At 56.2% G+C, this 22,679-nt stretch overlaps 1 protein-coding gene across 1 annotated transcript; it reads left to right on the top strand.

The window, feature by feature from the left end:
* The first annotated feature begins 10,344 nt into the window (after positions 1–10,344).
* IL4 (interleukin 4) lies at positions 10,345–17,325 on the top strand. The gene is made up of 4 exons (XM_037050537.1): positions 10,345–10,513; positions 10,766–10,816; positions 14,942–15,070; positions 17,230–17,325. Exons 1-4 carry the CDS (start codon positions 10,379–10,381, stop codon positions 17,323–17,325), a joined length of 411 nt encoding a protein of 136 aa, XP_036906432.1. The 5' UTR covers positions 10,345–10,378.
* The last annotated feature ends 5,354 nt before the right edge of the window (positions 17,326–22,679 follow it).

Below are 22,679 nucleotides of genomic sequence, written 5' to 3'. Positions count from 1 at the left end.
CTGTTTGGGCACTCGACCTGATGGGGAGCTCACTACCAACAATCTAGGGACAGCCCATTCAATTTCTGAAGCTGTCTTGTCATTAGGTCGCTAGAGACCGCACACTCATGCCTCTGTGAACGGAGGTGCACCAGTTGACCTGTGGCCCCTGGACTGTGGAACGGCTGCGTGGACAGCCAGGGTCTCCGGGCCCTGAGCAGGGCTCCTCTGAGGAGGGGCCGTGGTGCAGGCGCCAGAAGCAGCAGGCCGTAGCAAGAACCAGCTGACGGTCATTCGCATCCTCAGCGGTTTCCACTGTGTGTTGTGGGGATGCGCCCAGAGCAGAGGGGCTGCCCCAGGAGGCTGGGATGCCTCCACACCTGGCAGAGGGCCGCTGTACACCAGTCTGAACCTTGGGGGGACAGGCGGGGGCCCTCGCTGGGGAGCCCAGAGCCCTGGGGGAACATCTACAGCGATGCTCAGATGTCGGTGAGAGTGGCTGCAGGCAGCAGAGGCCACAGCAGGACTTGTCCAGGGGGCGGGTGACATCGACAGAGTGCAATGGAGCACACCCCTGCCGCAATGGCACCCAGGCACAGGTGTGGGAAGAAGTCACAACGGAGGAGCAGGACGCTAGAGACACTAGACCCAGACAGGGAAGACCTGGGGAGGGGACACAGGAGCTAAGTGTCCCACAGGCTGTTCAGAGCAGGGACTGGACTGGTCTCTGTGGTCCCAAGGGGTCCCAGAACCTGGTCAGTCCCACTACCCTTGCTGAGGACTGCCGGTGGCCTGCACTGCACCAGGCTGCTGGGCAGGCAATGACCGAGACTCGACCTGAGCCGGGCACCAGGGCTGAGCACGAAAAAGGCGTCTTTGACATCAGGGGGTGGGGTTGGGAAGGGGGCCCCACCCAGGGAGAATGGGGAGGCTCCAAAGCCAGGGGTAGGGATAGGAGGCAAGATCTCTGCTATCAGTCTCCTGAATCTCTCTTGAGAGATTCAAGGATTTTAAGGCCAGAAGGACATTTACGGAAGATTAATTTTTAGCACAGAATTTAGTAATTCTTCTGCAGGTAGCATCATGCCCTCTGGCTCACGTCCTCTCTGACCACCCATGGCATCAGCCCCTCTGCCCAAAAGGAGGATGGCATTGAGGCTGCCTCCGGGGGTGAGTTGGGGGGAGGGTCCCTGAGGATTTCCCAAGGCTGAATTCCAAGCCCTGCAGTCGCCAGGGCCCTGAGGCTGAGTGCGCCGTCCCGACAGGGCCCTGCCACTAGGGGTCCACAGTGTGCTACATGCTCAGCCGCCCACAGCTCCCAGCCTGCACCTCTGAGCCTGTGCCCCAACAGGGGACCTGTGGTCACCAGCACTGTGCTGTGAGTCAGAAAAGGCTCGGGGCCTTCCAGGGACGACAGATGCCTCACAGAGCCGCGGAGCCAAGCCACCTCTGCCAGCAACAGAGGTGGGCTCAGCCAGGAATGAGAGAGAGAGAAAAAAAAGACAGAAAAGAGAACAAAAAGGCCTGTGCCACCACTGTGGCTAGGAACGTCAGAGCCTGGGCACTGACCCCCAGGGCCTTTGCTGGGAGCTCTCCCTGCCCGTGTGCGCTGGCTTCTCTGATGCGCAGGGCAAGGGCGGGGCCAGAGAGAAGGGGGGTCAGGGAGAGACAGAGCGCGAGGTGAGTAGGAAGGAGATGCTGACCGTGGGGCCCAGGGCGGGGAGCCCCTGACACCCCAGGAACCCCAGGCCTAGGAGGTTTCACTGAAAGGGGCTGGGACCCAAGTGAGAAGTGAGACAGAGCTGAGTTTCCGGTGGAGTGGGCCCCAGACACCTCTGCACACCGTGAGCTGAGATGTCAGAAACGCCCGAGTCAGCTGGGGGGCCCCCCCCCGGGGCCGAGGCTGGCCCTCTGCACTGCTGGGCCTGCAGGGCTTCCTCAGTGCCCTCAGCCTGCAGGGGGCTGGGCTTATCCAGCCCATCACCTTCTCACTGTTTCATTGTGGCGGATCAGGGCGTGCTTTTTGCTTTTGCCGGATGTTAATCCGGCTGGTCAGTTTGAGCAAAGTCAAAAACTGTCCCCCCTCCAGCGGCTCCACTCTGCGAAGGCCGGGCCGGGTCCAGGGGCCCTGTGCTCCCAGGGGTGGGGGTGGGGGTGCCCTGGCCCAGGGCAGGCTGGCGGTCAGCTAGACTTTCTAGAGGGCTGAGCCGGCGTCAGAGCTGGTGGCTGTATCCATGGTCACCCTCCCACACACGTGGCCCACTCCTACTCTGAAAGAGAAAAGTCATACAGGCCCATTATCTTCATTCATTTCTCGGCTCCACCCAGCGCAGCAGAGCAAAGGGTTTGCAGCGAACTTTCCCAGATCAACTGATTTCCCGGCAGCCAGGGAGGGCCCCATGACGAAGCCGGTGAGATCCCAGAAGCGGTTTTCTACTTACAGCCTCACTTTCTGTTACGCTCCCCCCTTCCCTGCACAGAGCCTTCTCTTGTGGAAAGTGATGCTCTCCAAGCGCCCTTCAGAGCCACCCCCAGCCCAGGGCCCTGCCCTGGCACACCCGCCCTGGGGTCACCGGGGACGCAGACGCCGCACTTAAACAGCCAGTCTCACAGCCCCACTCTCCGCACCAGTCGGACAAGCCTGTGGCCCCACGGCTCTCCCTGACACCCGCGGGGGCGTCCACGGGGCCCAGTGCCCGGCGGCCTGCTGACCCCCCCCACCCCCCCAAACCTGAGCCCTGGCCATGGAGCCTCAAGACACCACATCAGAAAAGACACCACGGATTGTCTCTTCTTTCTTCTCCTCTCTGTTCCCCCACATTTCCTATAAGGAGCATACGTGCACTTCCCCCTGGGGGACAAAGACAAAATTAAAAACAGAGGACATGAAATTGATGTCACAAGGGAACAGATCAGAACTGGGGAGGGGAAGGGACCTGCGGCACTCCCTGGGCAGACCGGCCCAGGGCCCCTGGGCCCCTCCCAGTTCCTCCCTAGGGCCAAAGCCGCTGTCTCAGGGGAGATAGTGGGCGGGGGCGGGGGGGGGGGGGTGGAGAGGGCGGGAGGGGTGGGGAGGCCTGGGAGTCAGGAGGCTGAGCAGCCCTCCTTTTGCGGGCTGGGTCCTTGGGCCAGTCAGACCCCATGTTGCCAAAGAGGGAGTAAGGCACCCCCTTCTTGGGGGTCTTCACACAGCCCCCGTCTGGCACAGGGAGACCAGGCGGTGGACAGGAAAGAGTGGGCTGAAGTGACACTGGTGTCCTGGGGACAGAGGGAGAGGTCCTGCAGGCTCCTCAGCCGACTTTCCTCTCTCTCAGGAGGACGGTCTTCCACCTGCTTCTCAAAGGAGAGCCGAGCTAGGGCCTATGCAACTGCCTCGCCATCCAGTCCTCGAAGCCGGAATCTAAGGCTCTGCTTGCCCTGGCTCTGTCCTCCCCTGGCCCCCTTGCCCCCTTGGGGGAGTCCCCCCTCATCTGTGCTCAGGGTCCCATTCCTCTGCCTTCTCCGGGGACTTGTGGCAAGGCCTCAGGGTCCCCACTGTGCTCCTGACTTCCCTGTTACACAGCTGCCCCGCTGTGGGATGGAACTCACAGTCCTGCAACAAATGTCCACCATGGCCTTCACTGGGGCCAGACACCAGATGAGATGCTGGGACCCACAGTGGACACACAAGGCTGCATCCACTGGAGACGCAGGATCCACAGACAGGAGAACCCCAGAGTGCAAGGCACAGTGGGAGCTACTGTGGGCGACCACATTAGGGGCCGCCGTATTGGGAGGGGAGGTCAGAGAGGCCCTCCCTGGAGAGAGAATCCAGAAGCAGATCTGGTTGAAGTGCAAGTGGGAGAAAGGCATTCGGCACAGGGAACGAAGAAGAGCAGGGAGCGAGGTTGCCAGGTGCCCAGCTGTGCAGGCAAGGAAGGCACCCGCTGCCCCAGCGCCCACGGGCCGGAGCCCAGGCTGGGACTGTGCAGGCTGAAGGTGGGCCTGGGGCCCCAAGGGCTCCGCTCCTGGTGGGACAGGGAACACCTCTGGCTCAGGTTCACCAGAAGCCCTGGGGCTGCCATGTGAGGAACAGAAAGTAGGGACAAGGGTGGGAGCCGGATGCTTAGTTAGGAGGGAGGGGCGGGCAGTGGAGGTGGGGCGGGGAGGTGGGCCGGGCAGGGGTGGGCGGAGACGAATCCGATGGGCCCGTGCTGCTCACCTGTGAAGCCTCTGGGGCTAACCAGGGGCTGCTGTGGTATGTGTTTGAAATTTCCCATAATGAAAGATTTTTGAAATTATGTGGCTAGAAAACGGAAACATATAGTTAATATTTGTATATCATGTAACATATGAGTACCGTTTCCCATGGTATGTACATATATGTGTCTTACACAAGTAATGCGCGCACACACAGACCTCCATGACCAGGGCCCCCGGTATGCTGACAGAGCTTCAGTTCTGGGCTGGACAGGAGCACCCAAAGGGCAGAGTTGCCCTTGACCAAGCCGGGGAAGCTGTGTTCAAGGGCGATCCTCCAAACACTAACCAGGAGGCCCTGGTGGGCAGCTCTGGGCTTAGAGCGCCAGCCGGTCGGGGCACACAAAAGAATCAACCAGTGACTGTGTGATCAGTACACTGATGTTTTTCTCTCTCTCACTCTCTCAAAATCAATCAATAAAAAAAATTCGACAACTAGCTGCCGAACACGCGTAACCGCCCACCACCCGCAGCCAGCACCCCCTCAGATGCGTTCACCTGTGGGCCTCTGCCCTGGCTGCACCCCAGGAGCCGCCTCGGTGAGGTCCCCAGAGATCTTGTCACTAAGTCCAGCAGGAGCACGCCTGCCCCTCCCTCTCCGGGCCCCGAAGAGCTCTGCGGCAGCTGAGGCTGGGGTCCCCTCTTGGGGTCCCCTCTCAGGCTCCCGGTGGCGGCAGTGGCCTCCCCTCCTTCCCCCCTTGACTCCAGGGTCGCTGGGGCACTGCAGGCAGCTCTTGTCCCTGTCTCCCCTCGTCCCCGTGGCTTCCTCACTCTCTGTGTCCCCAACCCACACTCTCCCTCTGTATGCAGAACATACTGCATACAGTATGGACCCTGGGGCTAGTGGCCCGTCACCCTCCCCCTGAACCACAGTCACCATAACCGGCAGCTCCCCCCGCCCGGGCCAGCCACCCAGCCTCCCCTGCCACTTCTCGCTCTTCCTCATCCCTGAGTTCAGCCATTCCTAAGAGCTGATAGTAATAATGACAGTGATGATGGTTGGCATTTACTGCAGGCTTTTGACGTGCCAGGCACCACACCAAATACTGTATTTATTACCTTGTGTGATCTTCCCAGGGCCCTGCCATTAATTAGCCCAGTTGACAGCCTGGACAGAGCGACGTTTCCAATGTCACCCAGAGTGAGGAGCAGAGCTGGGGCTCAGAGCTACCCGGGACCCCCAAGCCCCAGACACACATGCACATGCTCTCCTGCTGCCTGCACCTCAGCCCCCCACCCCTGCTCCCATGCCCCGGCCTCCCCTTCCCCAGGCCCCCTGGTTCTACGGGCCCTGCCTGCCTTCACTGTCCCCTGCTGCCCGGCCAGGGCCCACCCCCTCATCTCTGCTGGCAGGGGCCGCTCCCTCGGAGGACTCTGGGCTCTTCTGCATCCTGTCCCGCTCAGCTGACAGAGGAAAGAAGATTCAAAGGGCTGAGGGGACAAGAGTCATCCGCCAGGGGCCAGGAGAGGCTGGGCCACGCTGCTCAAGCTCCTTGCCTTTGCCCTTGAGGGCTTATGGTTCAGTCCTCCAACCTCCCACCCCCACCCCAAGTTCAAGTCAGGGCTGAACTGCTCCCCAGGGAGCTTTGAGAGGCGAGGGGGGGCGGCGGTGGGCAGACACCATCTTCCGGCTCCCTTGTGTGGGGTGGGGGCCATTTACTGCTGAGCTGGTTTGGGGGTGTGGAGAGGCATTGAGGAAACAGTTCTGGGGTCCCTGGACTGTAGCCTCGGGGCTGTGTTCCTGAACTTCAGCCCTGCCGTGGCAGCTCCTAGGGTAGTGGCCCTTCCTATGGGCCGTTTCTTCAGAGTCGGGGACCCAGCCTGGAGCCCACTCCCCCTGCCTCCCATTTCACCGGCGGCTGCTCTCCTGCACCAAGTCCTTTCTGCCTAAGGGGTTCTCTGCAGCACCCCCTTCCGCAGCGCATCCAGACACAACAGTGCGAGGGCTGCAGTGTAGCAACTACGGTGACTCCCAGGAACAAGGACGGGGGCTGAAATCGGGGACTCATCCAGGAGGGCCACATGTGGGATGTGCCCGCCGGCAAAACTTGCACGGCCCCATCCAGACTCAGGTCCCTGAGACAGTTGGAGCCACAGTCACTGGACCACGCGAACACAGGACCGGTGATGGCGGTGGTGCTGGTGATGGCGGTTGTGCTTGAGATACAGAGCCTCACTGTGCGCCAGGCACTCTCTGACTTCTTCCAGAACACCGCTTTTCCCCCCAGAACAACCTCACGAGGCAGGGACAGCTGCCGCCCTCACTTCACAGAGGGACCGCGTGGTGCCTGAGGTCGCACAGTGACAGGACAGTAGAGGCAGCACCAACGGCCGCCTGGGCCACCAAGGGCAGCGCTGGTGGCCAGTCACCACACCCTGCCTGGAGTGCTGAGAGCCAGCACTTCCCATTTCACAGGTGAGGAAACTGAGCCCAGACAGGGTCAGTGAGCACAGGGCTGACAAGTGCCCTGTTTGCTAAACTCTGACCCCAGTGCTTATAGCTGGTTTGGTTTGGGCTGAAAGGAAAGCTCTGAGGCCACACAGGGGCCAGGGCCCGGGGGCGGCTCTCACAGGAAGGGGGGCTAAGGGAAGAGGGTGTGGGCCCAGCAGCGTCCTCCTGCAGGCCGAGCCCATCCCTGACCTGCGGGCCCCTCCCAGCCTGCCCCTGCCCAGGCAGCCACGTGCGTGCATGGCAGCCTGATTTCTCCTTGCCCTCGAGGGGATCTCTGGTCACTCCTTGATGTTCCGGAAAGTTCATCCTAATTTCTCTGGCCTCATCCACCACTGAAGAACCACAAAGAAGCTGTATTCCTTTCCTGACCCACCCGTTTCCCCCCAGAGCCGTACACCTGGTCCGGCCAGCAGTGAGGTCAGGCGCCCCCAAAACCACCCCTGAATGCGCCCCCGGCTGCTCTCAGCTCTGAGAGGTGTGCTCGCAGCCCAGATCTCCTCCGGTGTCTGCGCTCCCAAGTTCACCCCTGTTTTAACTTGAACCTTTCCTCAACGAAGGAGCATGCACCATTTTACTCCAAATAATAGCTCCTATGACTTGAAGTCTCCGCCTGCGTTGGAAGGAACCTCTCTGCCTGTCTCACAAACTCCACTTGTCTGTGTAGTGAAGGATGAACCTGCCCTAGGAAAAAACAAATGATCCCATTTAAAAATGGGCAAAAGGCCCGACTAGACATTTTTCCCGTGGAAGGTATAGGAACGGCCAAGCAGTACATGAAAAGGTGCCCCGCATCACTAATCACGGGACATGCAGGTCCACACCACACCGAGACACCGTCTCACACCTGTCCGGATGCCCATCCTTAAAAAGACAGGAGATGACAAGTGCTGGCAGTGACAAGGAGAGAGGGGACCCTTGTGCACTGTTGCTGGGAACATCACTGGTGCAGCCACTGTGGAAACTGTGTGGAGGTTCCCCCAGAACTAAAAATAGAACTGCCTGGGATGCAACAATTTCACCTCTGGCTATTTATCCGGCAGAAACAAAAACCTTAACTTGAAGAGCTACCAGGCCCCTCATGCCCTGCGGCGTGATTTACGACAGCTAAGACCTGGAAACAACCTCCGTGTCCATCGATGGATGCGTGGGTACAGAAAACGTCACACACACACAATAGAACAGATGACTCAGCCATAAAAAGGGGGGAAATCCAGCCATTTGTGACAACACAGATGGGCCCTGAGGGCGCTGTGCTAAGCAAGACGTCAGACAGGGAAAGACAAATACCATAAGCACTTGTGTGGGGGTGCCCCCCACACAAGCAACCCAACCCAACGCAACCCAACTCACAGAAAACAGAGATCAGATTTGCAGTTACTGGAAGCAAGGGGTTGGGCGGGCGGTGGGAGTGGGGGGATTCAGGTGGTGGTGGTCACACGGCGCACACGTCTGGTTGTGCTGGATGTCAGGGACAGATGACTGTCGGTGACACTGCTGGGGGGTGGACTTGGGAGTTGCTAACAGAGTCGAACCTCTGGTCCTCATCACAAAGAAAAACACATTTTGAATTTTTTTTAATTTAATTTTATTTTTTTTAGAGAGAAGGGAAGAGAAGAAGAGATGGAGAGAAACATCAATGTGTGGTTGCCTCTTGTACGCCCCCCACTGGGCACCTGGCCCACAACCCAGGCATGTGCCCTGACTGGGAATCGAACCCGCAACTCTTCGGTCTGCAGGCCATGCTCAGTCCACTGAGCCACACCAGCCAGAGCCACATTTTTCCCTTTTCCTTTTTTTCTTGTATCTGTATGAAATAATGGATGTTAACTAAGCTTGTGGTAATCATTTCACAATATATGTGAGTCAAATGTTATGCTACATATACTTTAAACTTAAACAGTGCTATATACAATTATATCTCAATAAAACTGGAGAAAAAGAGAAGTATCTGTATTTTAAAAAAAGAATAAACTTACCCCCCAAATCTGACCTTTATCCCTGCTCTTGGACAATAACCTCTAATTTATGCTAATGAGGCCACTCAGGACGTGGTGGAGAGAGGCAGGGGTGGGTGGTCGGCCACACCATTAAGCTGCTGTGGTATCTGCCCACCCTCTCTCTCGGGCAGGGGCCCAGCATAAGGTCAGCGGAATGGCCAGCCACTTGAGCAGCCTGCTATGGGGTGCCACCCCGTGACACTGCATGTGGGTACCCGGGTGAGCTGCAAGCTCAGAAGGGCTCTGTGGTGTCCAGGTGCTGGGGAGGGGCACGTTCTCACTCCGCAGGGAGGGGAGGGCGGCAGCTTCCTGTTGGGAGCCCTGGCGGACCTCACCATCCGACCGTGTCTGATTGGCCGCCTTTGCTGTAATGAAAATGTGTGGCGCTTTCCTGAGTTCTCAGTCATTCCAGCAAATTACTGAGCCTGAGGGGATCATGGGGACTCTAGAATTTGTAGCCAGTCGGCCCAAGGTGAGAGTGGGTGGAGACCCCACACCTGCAGCTGGCGTGGGGAGGGAGGGCAGTGTGGTGGAGGCTCCGCCCTTAACCCCGGCGGGACGGCCCACCTCCACGTGGCTGGTGTCAGCAGTCACAGCCTTGAGTTGGGCAAGCGTGTCGCCCAGTCCTCATGGAAGCACCCTCAACATGGGCAAAGCACCTTCCTGCCCCAATCGTCCAGGCCCTGTCCTTCACAAGGCGCTGGCCATTGTAATAAGGTTCAAAGTGCAGGAACGACCTCCACAGTCATCTCCACTTTGTGACCTCCCCGAGGGAGAAGAGGGTTGGGACAAGGGAAGTAGAGAGGGAAGGAAAGGAGAGGTTTGGGCGGGAGGGGGGGCGGCGGGGGACAAGCATGGCGCGCAGAAGCATGACTATCCTGCTGCACGTGTGTGACTGAGGGGTGCTTGGCACCTCCCCGGGTCCTGGGCTAAAGCAGCAGGTGGGTGGTAGCCATTAACAAAGTCATTTGATTGGTAAATCTGTGAGGTGGTGGCTCTTCCATTCCTGAAACCTCGGGATGCACCCAGTGTGCCTCGCGCCCCCTTCCTTTTGGGGACCTGCGCACCTCCTGGGACCGAAACTGAGCCCACCCCCCCGCCGGGCGCTCCCTGCCCTCACCTGGAAGAATGGCATGCCTGAATGCTAGGCCAGGAGACCTGTGCTTGCTGCTTGCCTTCCACCTAGACGGAGATCCCCAGATCACCTTTTCCACAAAAGGAGTTTCCAAAATGCCACCCATACTTGGAAAAAGCCAGGTTAAAAGACCATTCAAGTTGAGCTTTCTTGATATTACTCTATGTTTCCCCAGGAGGACTGAGCTAAAACAAATTCGGACACCTGTGGCCTCTTCCTGCAAAGCAACAAGCCGGCAACAACCCCAAGCTGATAAGATTAATCTAAAGAGCATATTATGGTGTAATTTCCTATGCTGATACTTTGTAGTTAATTTGAAAAAAAGGTTTCATTTTCCTATTGGTCTGATTTCACAGGAACATTTTACCTGTTTCTGTGAGGCATATTTTTTCTCCTGGAAGAGAGGTGCTGATTGGCCCCAACCTGGTGTAATGAAAATTTCCAATGTAAACTCATTTTCCTTTGGTTTCAGCAATTTTAAATCTATATATAGAGATATCGTTGTCAGAATTGCATTGTTAGCTTCTCCTGGCAAACTCATCGCCTCACGTTGTCATTGCGAGGAGAGATCTGTCCATGGGTCTCCCCGCCCACCTGATCCCAGCTCTGGTCTGCTTACTAGCATGTAGCAGCAACTTCGTCCACGGACGCAAGCCCAACATCGCCTTGGAAGAGACCATCAAGACGCTGAACATCCTCACAGCGAGAAAGGTGAGTAGGCTCTCTGGCACTGGCTGTCCATGTGTGGTGAGGTTGTGGCTCTTTCTCGGACTACGAGGTAGTCACTGGTAGATGTTGATGGGAAACCTGTCTCTTGGTGCTTCTCTGCCCTCCCCCTCTCCCCCAGCTGAGGGGCTGGAGGAAGTTTCTTCAGTTTGAGGGAGTGGGGGGTGCCTGGCAAAGATTATTCTGTGCAGTTGGAAGTGACTCTGTCTCTTGTCTCTCACTCCTGCCGGGGCCAAGGATCCACGGTGCATGGAGCTGCCCATAGCCGACGTCTTGGTCGCCCTGAAGGTAAGCACAGTCGGGGTGGTCTGCCTGGCAGGTGGGTGACTTGAAACAGGACAGGTATCCACAAGCGTTTGAACAAGAAACTTTTTGAACAGAAAGCGAACAGGCCGGACTCAACCATAGGTGTTACTTGTTTTCAAAGAATGCGAATTCTGATCTTTACTCTCAAAACCTGTGTCAGCGTTTCTGGTTGCACTTGACGTAGATGATGTGTAGTAGAAAGCCCGGATTCTGTGACCCTACTTCACCTCCCGGCCGAGGAGGAGATCTCTAGCTCTACATTCCTGGCCCAGTGCCTGGAATAGAGGAGGCACTCAGTGAGCGCTTGCTGAAAGAGAGAGTTTTCTGGCCCGTACGTTTCCGAAAAACCAAATGCTCTCACGAAAACAGATATTGAGATTACAGGTTGAGGGAGCTTTCATTTTGTCTAAGAGACTTCCTACGGCTACAGAGAGGGCACTGCCAGAGCCCTCCTCTCCCCCAGCCTGGTCGTCGGAGGGCCCACCGGCTCCGGGCGGCTGCTCTCAGACCCTCGGCCCCCTCTGTCCCGCCAGCTCCTCCCCCCGCCTGGTCCAGAGCCTCCTGCCAGACAAGGTCCAACTCATCCCTGGGTCTGGCTGCTCGGGCATCTCACCTTCCCACCTCCTGCGAGTCTCACCCCCGCCCCTCCATCTGCAGTGGGAGGAGACAGATTTGACAGCTGATAGTGCGTTTGCTCTGACAAACACGCGACTGCAGATACATCGATGGCTTCATGCACATCAGTTCCTGTTTTCATGGAAACACACAACTGAGAGTGAAAAACCCAGAGCTTCAATGTGCCAGTGGTCTCCTAACCTCCTGCTTTCCACGTGCACCAGGGGGGTGGCTTGGCCAGGAGTGAAGCCCCGTGGGTTAGGCAGGGCCACACCCCGGCACCTGGGTCCCAGCCAGGCCCGTCCTGCTTCGTGAGAAAAACTCTCCTTCGGGCCTTTACCCAGATACCTCACTGCACTGACGATTATTCCAGGATCCTGATATACAAGAATAGGTAATAGTATAATATAATTCTATACAATATTACACAAAATAAATGTACCATATACAAGAATATATGTTATATAATTTTGTCCTTCAGAATCTCATTATATATCAGACTCTGTCTATTGATAGGAAGGACTTGGAGATTTTATATACATATACAATTATGTATGTTAATGTGATATAGTAATACTGTATACATAGATAAACATACATATTATATATATATATATATATATATATATATATATATATATATATGTAAAGTAGACAAGAGTCCACAGCCTTGTGTGCTGGATCTCCAGAGGGCCCGGCCAAGGCCAAGGGCAGGGCCAGGAGGAAGAGCAGGGGTCTGAACGGGAGCCAGTCCATGGTTTCAGCCCTGGTTCTGCCATGAACTACCGGTGTAGCCTCGGCGAGTCGGCACAGCTCTTTGTGCCTCAGTTTCCACATCTGAAGAAGTGAAAGTGATGCTGAGCGCTGGATGGAGTCCAGCTCTTGAGCTGCTGGGAAGTGCAATTGTCAGACGATACAGTTTCTGGGTGGAAGACAGAACCTGGGTGCAGAGAAGCAGAGTGCAGAGGCCGGCTGGTCTCTGACAGGTTTCCTGGGCAGGCGATGAGCTGGAGTCATCTCCTGACAGAGAGAGCTAAGGTTCCTGATTTTTCAGAAAGCTCTATGTCAACCCTCCATTTTTTTTTAAGTGAAAGTAAAGGATTGTCTCATGCACAGCACTGGCCAAGTAAATCTGGGCAGAAGTGGAGCTAAGGGAGTCTTTAGGACGCTCCCGGAAGCCAGTCACAAACCGGGTCAGAGCTCCCCCGAGTTGCTGCCACCGCAGCAGCCTCCCAGACGGCGCCGCACCTTCCCACGCTCCCACGTGGGACGGCATCCTCCTGGCCTAAGTCTGGGCCTCCCCGAGCAGCCTCCTTTCCAGAGCAGCTCTGGCCTGTGCTGTCCACGGGGCCGTGGAGGCAGGCGTGCCCCTGCCCCTGAGCTGTGCTGGGCACCCTCGGGCAGAGGGAGCTGGGCAGGCAGCTGCGAGCAGCCAGTGCGGGGTGTCTCTCTGTGGGTGCCACACCGATGGAACTAAGACTTTAAGGCCCTTGTTAAAGGGGCCTTTAGAATTAGGTGTTTTTAAGGTTTTTCCACTTGATTCAAATCCTTCTCAATTCCCGTTGCATCCAAACTACCCTTTAACAAATATCTTTGGAGGGCTTTCCTGTAACATAAGAGACAGTTTAATCTCTAGGCTCCAAGCCAGTTTCTCAGAAGTCCCACTAGGTTTTGATGGGGAAATAAGCAAAAGGGCTCTTCTCCCTTGGGCCCTCTTGAACCTCGCTATTCCCTCCACAGCCGCACAGGGTCTGCCTCAGGTGCACCTGCAGGTAGCACGCCGTGCCTGCTCATGAAGCCCCCTGGTTCATGGGAGGCCCTCGGCTCCCTGAGCCTAGAGACACGGGTGTTGCTCGGCAACTTCCAACTGCAATCACGGGCCGGGAGGGAGCTCTCCACCAGCTTGTCAAATGCATGCCCTCTCAGGGAGGGGTCCTGCCCACCCTCTCAGGGTCCATCCCCCTGCAGGGGATGCGGGGAGCTATTGTAGTTGGGGATACTGGGGCTTCTAGAAAGTAGCCTGAAGAAATAAGAGGTGAACACAAAGATTTACACAGGGGACTCACTGCTGGGTCACTGACGGAGGCAAAAACCTGCAGTAATAGGGGCCGATATGAACATGGTACGAACATGCCGTGTGCTCCTGCAGAGCTCTCAGTTCCGTGTTCCAGATGCTTTTGAAGGACATAAGAAAATGCTCGTACTATGTGTTAAGTGTAAAAAGTTACAAAGCAGCACCAATAGCTGTTCCCTGTTTTGAAACAAGTATTTTTAAAACCTCTGGAAGATACTTACCAAAATATTAACAGTATATTAATATTGGGATAATGAGTGAATTCATTTTTGTTATATATATATATGATTTTTGTAGTGAACTTATATTGCCTTGATAATGAGAAAAAATATGTAACGAAGCTGCTTGGACAGTGCTTCTGGTATAGAAAGTCCCCTGACACATTGCTAATGTACATTTGTGATTCGGTGAGGGGTGCAGGTGGGGCCCAAGGCTCAGCGCTTCTAGCCAGCTCCCACACGACGCCTGTGCTGCTGGGCCCCGGGGCCACACTGTGGGTGGCGAGGGACCAGAGCCTGTCCAGGCAGGGGCCAGAGAGAGCCGTCTGAACTGGATGGGACTCAAGCAAAGCCGCCCTCCAGGCTCTGTGACTCGGTGTCTCGCACCAGGCCCAATTCAGACCGAGACACCATCCCTCTAGGAACAGTTCCCCTGCCTGGACATTCCCTCCTCTAAGGCTCAAACTTCCACAGGAAGAGGCAGGTGGCCAGACTCCCCACCCGGAGCTCCCAGCATTCCAAGGAGGTTCTGATCACACACATTCCAGGTCCAAAGCCCCTGACAAGGCCCAGCTCAATAGTAAACTCTCTCGGAAGCGTCCTTGGTGTCCCGAGGCCAGACTCCTGGGGCACCTCACCCTGACCCTGACCTTGCCATGGGGAAATGTCTTATGCCCTCACCTGGACCCTGAGTTTCTGCACACACCACTATCTCCCTTAGGGATGGCTAAGTGGGGGGCGCGGCCCAAGGCAGCCCTGTCCAGGCCAAAGGGGCACCCAGTTACTAAGGAGGGAAACCTGGATTTTAAAACCTGATTGGAATGAGGTACCTTCCACACAGAGAACAGCTGTGTCGAGTAAAGAAACAGCCCTGGGCCCCGGAGAGGTGGGTCTGCCTTTTCAGATCCCTGCTCTGTGACTTGCCAGTTCAGCAAAGCGCTCTAAGAGAAAGAAAACTGGGAGCTCTTGAGAAAACACTGCTGCTTTTGCAGGCTGCTGGGGGAGCTGGCTTACGGGGGTCCTGGCTGAGGCCAGCGGCCAGGATCGGCTCCCACGGCGGACATCCCGGGACACCTGAGCCACAGCTGAGCTAACTTACCTTCACCACCGGTCTTCCCCGAGAAAAGAAGCCAGAAGGGAAGCTCTCTCTCCCAGGTTCAAAACAGCACTGGTGTGTAACGCTGGCGTTTCTCTTTCTAGAACACAACAGAGAGGGAGACCTTCTGCAGGGCGGCGACGGCGCTGCGGCAGCTGTACAGGCACCATGAGTGCGCAGACAGGAGGTTCCTGAGCAGACTGGACAGGAGCCTCAGCGGCCTGGCCGGCCAGGTGAGCTGCACCACGCCCGCAGGGTGGCTCTCCACGGCGCCCTCACGTCTCACTGTCCCTCCTTATGAGTGGCGGTCCCATCTTAACCAACCCTCACTCAGCTGACACGTGCGAGGCCCAGGTGCGCCAGGCATGGTTCTAGGCCCTGAGGGCATGGTATTCAAGGAAGGAAGGTAGAGTCCCTGTCTCACAGAATGATCTGGGCGGGGCGGGCAGAAAAGCAGACTGACACGTCCTGTGATGTCCCGCAGTGGTTAGTGCTGGGCAGGAAAACAGAGCAATAAAGAGCATGGGGGAGGGGGAAGGAAGAGGGCTCACTTAGGAGCTGGTGATACTGAGAACATGTTTACGTGAAGCAAGGGAGCAGGCCTCCTGAGGGTCAGCTGTGCAAAGGCCCTCAGGTGGAAATGGGCCCCCCCGTGTTCAGAGATGAGGGTGAGGCTGGAGCAGAGTGAGCAAGGGGGCTCAGCAGGAGATCCCTTCACACTGGGCCTTTGGCTTCTGCCCCAGCTGCGCTGGGAGGCACCCGCAGGGTTTGGGGATTAAAACGCTCACTCTGGCTGCTGGGAGGGAAAGAGGTGGCAGGAGGGTCAGCCTTGAAGCCAGGTGGCCCACTGGAGGCCGCTGCCGCACCCCGGGGAAGAAGGCAGCGGTGGCTTTGAAAGTGGGGAGCAGTAGAAACTGTTAGATGTGGGGTGTAACAAAAACAGAGCCAGAAGGACGAGGTGACACATCTAGAGTGCGGGGTGTGCGGGCACGAGTGAAAGGTGACCTCCCGGTTCCAGGCTGGAGCCCTTGGCAGGTGGCTGGTGGGGACGGATATGGAAAACCAGCAGCAAAGCAGGGTGGAGGCTGAGCAGAAGGCCAGGAGTTTAATTTTCCGCAGACTAAGTTTGCTGTGCGTGCTGGCAGCCAAGTGGAGACACTGAAACTGCTGGAAAAGTCTGAAGCCTGGGGGAGGGGTCAGAGCCTGTGGTATACAAGGACGAGTCCTCAGAGAGGTGTCAGTTAAAGGCGGGGACACGAAAGGCACAGAGACGGGGCGATCGCGTGCTGGGCCCCGAGGGGCTGGTGGCCAGAGGTCAGGTACCGGCTCCAACAAGAGACTGAGGGGCAGCAGCGAAGCGGTAGGAAGCTGAAGAGCAGGTGGTGCCCTGAAGGCAAGGGATGACGCTTCTAAGAAGGAGGGAATGGCCAAGTGTGTCCAATGTCCTGGAAGGTCAAGTAAGATGAAGAGGTGGCCCCTGGACCTGGCGTGACAGAGGGCGTCACAGATGCTGGCACAGGGGACACAGGAATGGGAGGAATGGACAGGAGGGCAGCGAGCACGGGAAGCCTCACGAGGGGTTTTGCTATATAAGGCGGCAGAGGAGGGGGCAGCAGTTGGAGGGCAGGTGTGGAACGAGGGGGGCTCTTCGAAGGTGGGGTACACACTCAGCATGCTCGTGGACCAGTGGGGAAAGCCCAGGGGTGGGGGAGAGCCGACTGCAGGAAGAGGGACAGCCAGAGTGGAAGCCACGCAAGGCCCGGGAAAGGAACAGGGAACTCCCTCCCCGCCCCCGCCCGCCCCGGGCCTGCCTCCTTGTCTATGAGATGAGGTAACGGAATAGGGAGCAGGCATCACACTCGTTCTCTTTTACTCCTCTTAATTGTCTTATAAAATTGACACTTTTGACCCATTTTACAAAGAATGAGTGGAAGCGTTTTATAAACGCAGTGGTCTGTCCAAAGCTGAGAACCGGAGCGAAGCAGTGGCCTGGTGGTGGGGCCTGGGACACTTCCCGCCACACGGGCCGCCCCGCCCTGGCTGTGGCCCACTTAGTGGGCAGCAGGGCCAGGTCTCAACCTTCACCTTCATGCTGCAGCCCCGAGCTGCACCTGGCGGTGCAGACACACCTCTCCCACACAGTGACACCCCCAAAGGCCACACTTAGAGGGGCTACAGGAACCATTTCTAGGAGAGTAGGCGCTATGCACAGAGAGCAGGCAAAGCCGGCTGGCCCGGGCCAGAGTCAGACTCAGGGTAAGCTGGCCTGTGAGGCCCAGCTTCGATCACTGTTCGGGTGGGAACGCCAGAGTGGGCTGGTCTCGAGTAAACGGGTGTGAGGGCGGGACTCAAATATTCAGCTGCACAAGCTAACGAGCTGTTTCTTCTGCAGACCACGTGTCCCTCGAACGAAGTCAGGAAGAGTACACTGAAGGACTTCCTGGAAAGACTAAGGAGGATCATGCAAGAGAAATACGCCAGGGGTTGAAGCTGAATGTTTTAATTTATGAGTTTTTAATGGCCTTATTTTAAAACTATTTATATATTTATAGTTTATCATAAAATAAAATATATGTAGAACCTGATGGCATGATGTTGCTTCACTAGCGCTGGCACTTTCCTTGACAACTTTTGGGGAGACCAGTTTTATTTACTGAGAAACCAGTGAGCAAGTCAACAAGGGGAGATGGCTGTCCTCTGTCCGGCTGGGGACAGGACTCCCAGAAGGATGAAAGAGGACAAGTCCCTCGTAAGACGGAAGTGGTGAGAGAGATCTCTCAGCGTGCGTCCAGGAGACTAGTGACTAGCAAACTGTTCTGAGCGCAGAAGGTGCCGGCTGGATGCTTGGCTCTGCAGGGAGTGAGATGTAAAGTCCTAACCATGTAAACGCGCTTGATGCTCAAGCCTGCGGACCAGCAATCAAAGCACAGGAGAACTATCACAGAACAGACTGTCGATGCGGACAGCCCGGACATTCTCGAGGTGCAGCTGAAAACAGCCGCGAGGCCAAGCAGCCCGTGGGCCGGGCGAGAGGGGCTGGCGTCCCCAGCTCACTCCGAGAGGCAGCCGTCAGCAGCACCGCCTAAGGTTGATTCGATCAGAACCAGAGATTGAAGTGTGTGTTCCAAATTACAAAGGTAAGAGGAGATCTAAAAATAATTTGCTATGAAACATTTGGAAAGGACAAACTAGTGAGGTAAACCCTTGCTTTCCAAGAGGGAAATCAACACACAATGTCTAAAGTTGATAAGTTGAAAAACAGTTGGTAAGACCGGTAGGTAGTGAGCTGACTGTGGTACACGGGGGTGGGCCCACAGGGGGTGGCTATCCTGCTCCACTGTGTACACTTGAAAGGTTTTATAATAAAAAGTGAAAAAAACCCAATAGTGAGTGAATCAAGAGGTCTTTGGTACGGTGATGGTAGCCACCAGAAAAACTAAAAAAAAAACCTCCAAACACTAAACAGGTAAGAAGGTGTATTGGGGATGGGACTTGGACTGAGGACGGTGAGAGCAAGGCTGTCAGCTTCCTGTTGTAAATCCGTGTGTGGGCCACGCACTCCAGTGACACAACGCTCCTAAAAATAAAAAATAAAAATTAAAAAAAACGAAAACAAATTAAAAAGACAGACGATGAGAAATGTTGGCCAAGACGTGGGAAACCGGGCTTCTCAGACACTGCCGGTGTGACGGGGCGGAACGCGCAGCCGCAACCGCCGCAGCCTCGTGTCCGTCCAGGCGCACTGAGCACGGGGTCCCCGCAGAGCCTCCCCCCAGATGTTCTCAGCACCCCCCCCCCCCACAACAGCACAAAGTGGGGAGCCGTCCGCGGGTCGATCAGCCCAGGGCCGGCCGGACACCACGGGGCATAGCCACACCACGAAATGTTACTTGGCGATAAGAAAACAACGAAATGCTGACGCAGGCTACGACGCGGACGAACCCCGAAAACATTACACTGAGAAGCCAGACACGAAAGGCCACATAGAGTGTGCTGCCATTTATACGAAATGTCCAGGAAGGCAAATCCACGGACAGAACAAGTAGAATGCTGGCCGGGAGGGGCCGGGCCTTGGCGGGAGGGCTGCGGGTGCGCAGGGTGACCGCTCACAGGCGCGCAGGGTGACCGTTCACGGGCACGGGTTTCTGGGGAGCAGCGGATGTCCCCACACGCAATAGCTCTGCTGCACTAACAACCTCCGAACTGAGCTGCATCCCAGAAAAGCTGCCGGTTGAAAAAACTCAAGGGAAAAAGAGCGGGTGTCAAGTCCGGGAAGCCTCTTGAAGACAGGTCCTCGGCCGGAATGTGAATCTCGTAGCCGTGAATGAGCACTTTGTGCCGTCGCTCACACGTACGTGACGACAATTAATACTCCTACTAAAATTCTACCCAAACATGCAATATCTTTTTAACCCTTTCAAAATAAGGGAACAAATCAAAAGCTTCAAGTCTCACCCTGACCACAGCCAGTTTCACCCTGCCCACATGAAATACCAGATGCCAGGGGCAACAGCAACCAAGAGAGGCATGGCGGCTTCCAAGGCCACCCTCAGCGCGTTGGTTTCCCTTCCTCTTTGATGGAGGCTCATTTGCATTCGATGGCTAATGTGAGCTGGCGTCTGCCACAGGATATGAGCTGTGGGTTTGCAGCGTGTGCGTGAGGCCAGGGTGGCGAAACAGAGGCCGTTGGGAAGAAACCCCAGGGCCAGGCCGTGGAGAGGACGCCTGCAGGCTCCAGGCGGGTCCTGCCGTGAGAGCAGCCCCGGTGGACAGGGTGCCACTGGGTCTCCCCACTTCCAGGGAGCCGAGGCCCGGCTCCACGGGGCAGCACCCACAGTGAGCCCCGAGTTTGCCAGGGGAGCGGGTGCGAGGCATCGTGGGCTGAGGAGGGCGCGTAAAAAGAGCAAGGGAAGAAACTTCGGGGTGAGGGGAAGTTGAGGCGTCTGTCCCTTAAGCACATTCGTTTGGGAAACTCAGTTTAGCCCCAGCCCAGGTCCATTTCACCCGCGGGCCTCCTGCCTATGCCTGGAGTGCACGGTCAGCGGAGCCCCTCCCTCCCTGCTGGGGCTACCTCTCTCTCTCCCGTGCATGTGGTACGTCTCTAACTGGCATCAGTAGGTGATTAACACTTATTGAGTGAATGAAAGAAAAAGTGTTTCTCAGAGAAAGACAAATACCGTATCACGTCACTCATACGTGGAATCTAACGAACTGAACTAACGTGGAAAATGGGGACAGACTCATAGATGGAGAGCAGGGTGACAGCTAGTGGGGGGCGGGCAGGGGGTTGGGGGAGGAGGGATTGAGCAAAAAGGAAAGAGGAGCCTGGACACGGACAACAGGGTGGAGATTGAGGGGGGAGAGGGTGTAAGGGGGATAAATGGTAATGGGGAAAATAAACAAATAAAGATTTGTTAAAAAAACATTTGCATTTCACTTACGTGTAGGATCTAAAGAACAAAATGAAATTAAAACAGGCTCACAGCTACAGGGAACAGACGGACAGCTGTCAGCGGAGAGGGGCTGGGGGGCTGGCTGAGAAGGTTAAGGGGTGAAGCACAGACTGGAGGTTATGCCATGGTCCCCAGGAGGAGGAGCACCGCCCAGGGGACACAGTCAGCGGTGCCAGGTGGGGACTGGGAAGGCTGGGGGGACCCTCTGTAAAGTGTATGACTGTGTAACCACCATGCAGTGCACCTGAAACCGATGGAAGAAAATACCGAATGTAAACTGTAATCGAAAACAAAGCTTGACCTCAAGGAAATTTTTTAAAAAACACGTTTCACTCAAAACTATGGCTGACCGCCCCTACTGGACCCTACTGGACCCTACTGGACCCTCTGATAAAAATGCGCCGGGCTCTCTTCCTGCTGCCACCAGTCGGAGGGTCCATGCCGGTGACCTGGCCCTGGGTTCCTCTGCCTCCCTCCTCATGGCATGTCCCTCGCCCTCTCGGGGTGCCCAAACCACCTGAGGTTGAGGAATCTGGGGACAGAGTGTGGTGCACAGCTTCCCCCCAGAGCAAGGCACGGCCGGCCTCACGGCGTCCAAGCTTAGCTTCTGGGTCCCTGCCAGCTTCCGCAGAGGGCGAGGCAAGCGCTCACTCTGGTGGACGGGGGTGGGGTGGGGGGGGTGGGGGTGGTGGCCAAGTCCCGGGGTTCATCTGTCAGCTCGCTGGAGCCCCATTCCCCGGTGGACATGCCGCTTCCTGTCCTGCCTGGCACTTTCTGGACCAGTCTTTGCCCCAAGCACTTCGACATCCTCTCCTCAGCTCTCTGAAGTGTTTCCCTTCGAATCCAGCCTTCAGTGTCTAAGCAGCCTCTTCTCTTCTGGTTTCCAATCACCAGCGGTAAATCAAACACAAGCACACGCTCATGTTTCCTGTGCTGACTAAACGCCTAGGCACCCGCTGGGCAGTGTGAGCAAAGAAGATACAGGTGGTTCATCCGTCCAGGTACCGGCCATGGGTGCCAGCGAGCCAGCTGAGGGGAGAGTGAGGCGGTTCCCCGGACTCCTGACAATGATGGGGTCAGCCTCCAGGACACGATGGGACAGCATCTGTGCCCCCCAGCACCCCACCTGCCTAACCCTTCCCAATCTTCCCAGCAGTCCTTTCTTTAACACACACACAGTGTGAGCAGTCCACTTACAGTCCTGCTTATAGAAAACTCAGGGCAGGATCCCGGCCCACAGTCTCTCCTTTCCTGGCCCAACTGTCCCCACCCTTTCCTCCCAACTTCAAACACGCCACCAATGCACGTGGCATCTAGATTCAGCTTGTTCCCTCCCAGCCTGGAATGCCTCCCCAGCTCCACAACCGTCCACCCCCTGCTGGGCCGCTTTAACACCCCACACACACTTCCCCTGCTGAGCCACAGCCTTATCGGGCCTTTGGGTCAGAGGTGAGTGGGGAGGACCGCCATTCCCGGCAGCTCCCTGGTCACCCTCCCTACCACAGTCCTCAACCAGCTGAGCTGCCGCTCCCCACTTCCTGGGCCCCGCTCCCTCCGGGGAGGCCGGAGCTCTGCCTGGCCCTCTGCTCAGTGAACAGAGCACATCCACAAGACACCCGGCAAGTGAGGGGCAGGGCGCACGGAGGAGCAGGAATCAAGTTCAGCGTGGCATTTCTGCAATGATTCTGGTGCTTTTAGGCCGGGTTGGGCAATATCCTCTTGCTGAGATTGGTATCAGCACTGAGACATGTTGTATGCAGTTGTAAAGTCCCAGTCAAATTCCTTTGTACAACTGGAGAAATAAAGCCTTTGATTAGAAACTAAAATTTCCCCAGCCCTCAAGAAAGGGACGGGGGAGGGGAGCAGGTGTGGAAGGATGTCTGATCTGTCATATTCTTTAGTCAGAGCCATCAACCTGTTTGGGTAAGACGGAGTGATGTTCTGATAACGGCGATGAAAGTGGCTTGAAGATTGGGTCACAGGAAGCCCAAGATAAATGCTGAGAGGAAACAGGTTCTTTTTGAAGTAGCCGCTTCATAATCATTTTCCCACACATTTGTTCAGCTTCCGAAGGAGGACTGAGTATCTGATTTGCTTTGCAAATGAAATGGCTAGAATGTGACATTCAGATGATGTTGTGACAAATGTGTTTGGAAGGCTCCTCCTGTTCACTTTAAGCTGTGGCTTCAGAGCTGTGTCTATTGTTCTCCCTCGCACAGGCTAACTGTGGTCCCTTCAGCTGACGCTTGGGTTTTTTGGGTTTGATTTTGTTTGTACTTGGTATTAGAAAAGATTTCTGGCCCTGGCTGGTGTAGCTCAGTGGATTGAGCATGGCCTGCAAACCAAAGGGTCGCCAGTTCAATTCCCAGTCAGGGCACAGGCCTGGGTT

Source organism: Sturnira hondurensis, unplaced genomic scaffold, assembly GCF_014824575.4.
Source record: "Sturnira hondurensis isolate 20B ecotype Veracruz unplaced genomic scaffold, ASM1482457v3 Scaffold0006805, whole genome shotgun sequence".
NCBI classification, from domain to species: domain Eukaryota; kingdom Metazoa; phylum Chordata; class Mammalia; order Chiroptera; family Phyllostomidae; genus Sturnira; species Sturnira hondurensis.
Note: the sequence above shows the minus strand (reverse complement) of the source record. Positions and strands in the feature narration are given on the sequence as shown.

Bases quoted from the DNA above. Each gene is read 5' to 3' on its own strand.
- IL4 (XM_037050537.1), top strand. From the start codon at position 10,379: ATGGGTCTCCCCGCCCACCTGATCCCAGCTCTGGTCTGCTTACTAGCA. The intron at 10,514-10,765 runs GTGAGTAGGCTC...GCCGGGGCCAAG, and splicing joins ACATCCTCACAGCGAGAAAG to GATCCACGGTGCATGGAGCT. The intron at 10,817-14,941 runs GTAAGCACAGTC...TTCTCTTTCTAG, and splicing joins ACGTCTTGGTCGCCCTGAAG to AACACAACAGAGAGGGAGAC.